The following is a 6000-nucleotide window of genomic DNA, read 5'->3' on the forward strand; positions in this document are numbered from 1 at the left end:
GCTGGATCAACACACTGATTTGTAAGTTTGGGATTGCTTCTATACAGTGGTGTATGTATCTGGAATCCACATTAGCCTTGTCCATTGGAATTTTGTTCAGTGGAATGCATACCCTGGCTCCTGGTGAGAGTATTATAGGTGATACTTGGTGTTTTTCCTTGGCTATTGGATACACTTACACTACTTGGAGATGGAAGCATTAGTAGTAGATTTTTCTTTCATAATATTAGCTATTAGTAGTTTACTTGTTTTACATTGGCTTAGACATCTTGTAAAGTTTGGACCTATTTTGGGATTATACTTATATATTAACCACTAGGCAGCTAGCCTAGTGATATATTTGCTAAAAGAACTAAAAGTGCTTATAAGCTAAAAAGTCATAAGCTGGGGGTGACTAACTTATGACTTATGACTGATTTTAGCTTATAAACACTTGGCTTATAAACACTTTAGATATTTACTAAACGTGTAGATAAGTCAAAATATGCTTATAAGCCAGTTTAACGAGCTTATAAGCTTAGCCAAACACCTTCAAAAGAAATAACACTCTTTATTTTATAGGCATCACTATAATATTACTCTCATTCTATATTTTCTTTCACGGACTATATTTTCATTTTTCTTTTTATTTCTTTTATTTAGGAACCCCACAGTTGTGGTAAAAACCAAAATGCAGCAAAAATAATAATATAAAAAAGAAGCACATTTTGCTCAGTTGCATCTCCAACTGTGTAATATAATCGTATATTCTTTTTAAAATAAAATCATGTATAGTGGAGTCTTATTCAATTCTCAGAACATATATATGTCAGCCTCACTACCGTGGAGCAACTAATAATTAATATCTTTGGTTATTCTTTAATTCAACTTCTTTAATTACTTACGTCCTAACATGTGAGATTATCCCCAGTCTCCACACCCAGTTGTTGACAATACTCAGTATAATACTCAACCCTTCTGGCAACAGTCTGAGGGTTGCCTCCGTCACATTCAATCTGGCCATTAATGGCTCGAATGGTTGGGCCAAAACCTTGGCCAGAAGTAATGAGAGAATGGCAATTGTTCATCCAATACCACAGGGCAGTCTTGAAGGAAATAACAGCATCTCTAGCCACAATGTCAGGGTCATTTAAGCCATCGAATCCTATGGATTTTCCGGCAGGTCCATAGTTGAAGTTCCATGATAATTGGATGGGTCCTCGACCGTAGTAGTTCTTGCCTGAGACACAAGGGTACTCTGTGTTGTTCTCATCACAATAGTCGAGTGAAGGACCATTTATCTCATTTATGAAGCACATGTCTGTATAAACCAAAACAGGAAACATCTATTGTTAAAAGATTTAAGTAATAATATATGTTAGATGATGTAAAGAAACAGGAAACCTCTATATATATTGCAGCTTAATTAATGATTATAAGAAATTTTATCTTTAATACTTAATAAATGACCTGATAGTATAAATACGTTCTAACATTGCATAAAACGTAAACTCGATATACATAGGGAATATTGAATATTTTTATAACACGAAAGAGATTATACGTACACGTCCATTTTATTTTAATGAAAAGTGGATCTAAATTTGAAATTGGTACATGTGTACAATAAATAGCACATTTTATATTTTCATATTTACCAAAACGGATTTAAAAAAAACATACTTTTTTAGTTATATTTAGACCTTATTCTTCTTTTTGGTCCATTTCAAAAGAATTATCCCTATTTAAATTTGATAACGAATTAATGTATACTTTTCATTTTAATTTTAATGATAAATTTTTATAGTTACACAAATGTTATAGTATAATTAAGATTATAAGTTTCAAAATTTTTTAAATTCTTATTTTATTTTTTAAATAACATTTCAATCAAATAGATTGATATAAATTGAAACAGAAAGGAAGTATATTAAAAGGTCCAAGAGAAATCACAAAAAAAGAAAGCACAAAAAAATAAAAGCAAGCAATTAGTAAGAAAGCTTACGTCCAGTTTCATGAGTGACGTGAGCAAAGAAAGCAGCAATCTCACGCTTAGAATCATCGGTAGAACCCATAGTACCAAAATTGGGATAAGATTGAAGAGCTTCAAGGAACCTAGCCCTTGTATAAAACCCTTTTCCTTCACAGGTAGAAGCAGCTTGATCTGCTATTCCATTGAAGAATGCATTAGAAACAACATCAGCAACTGATTGTGCCAAGATTGTTCTTGGAACAACAACTACTACTATAGCTAATGCAAAGAGGAAAATGAAATGTTTTCTTGAAGAGAAATTCATCTTTTCTTTAGTTTAGTTGTGTGTGGAGGGAAGTCTAAGAATGCAGAGGCATTTATAGATGGGGAATTAATTTCTACTTTTTTTTCTTTCTTTCTTTTTTCTGGTGAAGAGCCACTATTGTTGAAGTGTTCAACGTTAGAACAATTTTTTCTTATGGGTTGACTTTTGACTTTTTTGAGTCGTATGTTTATTGTCAAAAGGTCATTTATTAGCAAGCTTTTTCCTTCCTTCTTTCTTTATGTCTTTCAGAAAGGGAGGGTTTTTCACTTTTGAACTCATAATTTTCCTTCTAGTATTGATCATGACAAATTATGCATGATACTTATGATCTGAAATACATCTTTGTGTGGTTCTAAAATTTTGAAATTTATAATATTAAATATATAATACTAGTAATGCAGCTATAAAGTAAATTAATTATTTTTATTTTTTTGAAACAAACTAGTTAAAAAAAAATATGATCACATAAATTGAACTGATAGGAGTATATACCACCAGATTGGATGCATTGAAACATAAGTTTAATTAACTTGTACATTCTGATAGGTAATCATCACAATCTATGCAAATTTTCCATGTAAATGTTACTCCCAAAACTTGTTTAATATATTTGGGTGACCTCTAGTCACGTCGAACTAGTATACCTATTTTCCCTCTGCGCGATCCTGAAAAAGATAATGAAAATGTAGTTGATTATTAATGTTATATTTTTATTAAAAATTCATATTTTTGAATCTTCCATCTTTTTATGATTTTATTAAAGTTACTTGTATAAATTTAATTGACCAAAAATCTATGAAAAACTTTCTAAATTAATTATAAAACAACTCTTTAAGTTAATATATGTAAATATGAATAAGTAGAAAAACTTGATTAAAAAATAGAAAATAAAAAATAATGAAAAAATAAATAAATGATAGTGTAAAGATCTGGAGGAGGAACACCTAAAATGTCATCAGCATTTTTCTTCCTATACGATCTTTTTCTTAGTATTTTATCTCAATATAAATTGTTGACACTTACCTGTCGTACTCATAAGGTTGCCCATTTTTTTTCTTTTGACCAATAAAAACAAAGGGGAAAATAAAAAGGCAAAACAAAAACAAAAATCTACAAAAAGTACTCCCTCCGATTCAATTTAGATGAGCTAGTTTGACTCGCCACGGAATTTTTTAAAAAAAAAACTTTTGAAACTTGTGGTCTTAAAAGCTTAATGGGTAAAAGCTTTATGGAGCCATGATATTTGTGTGATTATAAAAGCTTTCATTAATAGTAAAATAGGTAAAATGAAGAATTTAAAGTTAAATTATTTCCAACTTTAGAAATGTGTCATTTATTTTGGAATAGATTAAAAAGCAAAATATCTCATCTATTTTGAAACGGATGGAGCAGTAAATAACAAACAATCTATATTTCTTTTTGGCAAAACTCTTTCTTTCTTTCACTCTTACCTCCCATCCAGTTCATCTAATTTTTCAGACATTTCCCTTTTTTTTATCTTCCTAAATTTTTTAAAATCCTAAAAATCTTTTTTTTTTGTCAACTCCTTTTACCATATTATGGTAGGTGAAATGTGTTTCTTTCTTTATTATTATTTTGCTTTCTTTTTCTCTTTCATCCCATCAATTGCATTTAATCAAACAGTGTTACCGCCCAAAAACCTCATTGGCCGTGATGACACCTAAACCACTTGCTACGAAAGCCAAACATAAAATAATATCGAAACATGATAATAAATTACAGAATAATAAAGCTTAGAGTCCAATAACCATAGATAAAGATTGTGTTGATATATAAATCCCCCTGAACTGGTAATACTAAGTCATGAGCTCTATTACAAGAGTACAAATATAATAATAAAGTACTGTCTGAATCAAATATAGTAAACAGATGATAGAAGGGGACGTCAAGGACTGCGATCAGGGTGTAGCTCTATCTTGGTCTCCACAACAACAATCACCAAAAGATCAGCTCGGTCCAACTCCTGGATCTGCGCAATTAAGTGTAGAGTGTAGTAAGAGTATAACTTATCCTGTGTGCTCAGTAAGTATCATGACTAACCTCATAATGGTAGCTGCAAGAATCACCAATGATACTCACGTGATATATCTGCATAGGTTATGAATACAAACACATGCATCAACAATAATGGAATCTACGCATAAAATACAGATAAGGCCTACGGTGCAATGGAGAAGATATGCACTAGCATCAAATGGAATAACAGTTATATACAGAGAAGATATGTATAAATGGATAAGTCAATTACATAGAGAGAGACAGATAGAGAAGATATGTACTAAGTATCCTTTCATCAATATATAGAGAGGATATGTGTAAAAAAGGCATCTATACAGTTCTTGAGCGAACATATGGAGGAGATACGCAGTAAATATTATGTATACACCCAAGGAATTTGCATATAGAGGAGATACACAAAAGCCAATTATTGATCAATTTTCCATAACGGTGTTTGCGTCATCAAGGAGAAATATGAGCGGACGACCCTAGAGGGATGGATCCTTATCCATACTCTACACGTACAACTCACGTGACATAAATACACGGACTACTCAGGTGCCACAATCACTCAACCCGCATGGACAATTCATGTGATGTCAAGCCAGTTCATAACATAGAAAGCATATACAAGGATCCATGTATGCATCCAGTGGATACCACATCACATATACGGGGACTGATAAAATAGTATGCTAAGGTGTATATATATGCGAAATGAATAACTATGACTCAAATCAGGGAGGATACACCACATAACAACATATCAAGTTCAATCTAAAAAGTAAGCTTACACATGATCTCTAGCATGATTCACGAAGTCATGTAGTCGTTCAACATATAAATCGTAATAGCAAGAATCACAAATATTCAAAACAAGGCATAATATAGCCTAAAGACTACCCTGAACATGGATAGACCTGGTGTACGCACATGGGCTCGACCCCTCGCATGTAGGCCATCGTAACACGTAGCCAATATCAACTATTCAAGCAGCTAGTCCTTCAACCCAAAGTTAGGCAATATATTTACCTCAAACAAGATAAATCAACACTCCAAAAATAATTTCCCTCGCAAGTCAGTCTCCAACGGCTCAAATATAGCTCAAATGGGGGTTGGCGGCTGTGACTTAGAGAAAATGAGGAGATAGCTAGGGTTTTTCCTTAAAAACCTGGTGGCGGTCTCTTGTTTAGTGTGTGTAGAATTTTTATATAGTGATATAAAGAAAGTGTGTTGACACAATCTAAACAAGAAAATAAATGTAAAATATAAAGAAAAATTTATGGTAAAAAATGAAAAGATGTTGTAACGACCTGACCTGTCGTTTTGAGGATTATTATCCCGTTCGGTGGATTTAGGTCTTGATAATCTTGTATTATGTGTTATGATGTGCGTGCGTGGCCGAGTTCGGTTTTTGGATGTTTCAGGATCAATTTGGAAGAAGGATTCATGTTTTAGAAGTTTAAGCGGTAAGAGTTGACCGGAGTTTTGAATTTTGTGTAGACAACTCTGAAATGATGTTTTGATGATTCCAATAGTTTTGTATGGTGATTTTGGACTTACGCATGTGTCTGGATTTGGATTTGGAAGTCCGTAGGGTAATTTGAAGCATTTCGGCGAAAATTAAAAAGTTGAAGTTTTTGGACGGTTGAGGGGTTTGACCGAGAGTTGACATTGGTGATATTGGGGTTGGATTTCGATTCTG

General features: G+C 32.5%; 1 protein-coding gene across 1 annotated transcript; it reads right to left on the reverse strand.

The window, feature by feature from the left end:
* Nucleotides 1-690: 690 nt before the first annotated feature.
* Nucleotides 691-2302, reverse strand: LOC104103512 (endochitinase EP3-like). The gene is made up of 2 exons (XM_009611423.3): nt 1985-2302; nt 691-1300 (listed from the first exon to the last, which is right to left on the reverse strand). Exons 1-2 carry the CDS (start codon nt 2274-2276, stop codon nt 888-890), a joined length of 705 nt encoding a protein of 234 aa, XP_009609718.3. The 5' UTR covers nt 2277-2302; the 3' UTR covers nt 691-887.
* Between the last annotated feature and the right edge of the window lie 3698 nt (nt 2303-6000).

This window comes from Nicotiana tomentosiformis, chromosome 2, assembly GCF_000390325.3.
Source record: "Nicotiana tomentosiformis chromosome 2, ASM39032v3, whole genome shotgun sequence".
Classification (NCBI taxonomy): Eukaryota; Viridiplantae; Streptophyta; class Magnoliopsida; order Solanales; family Solanaceae; genus Nicotiana; species Nicotiana tomentosiformis.

What these genes read in the sequence shown, in the direction of transcription:
- LOC104103512 (XM_009611423.3), bottom strand. Translation starts at nt 2,276, where the DNA reads ATGAATTTCTCTTCAAGAAAACATTTCATTTTCCTCTTTGCATTAGCT. An exon ending in CGTCACTCATGAAACTGGAC is followed by an intron (nt 1,301 to 1,984) that starts GTAAGCTTTCTT and finishes TGGTTTATACAG; the next exon opens with ACATGTGCTTCATAAATGAG.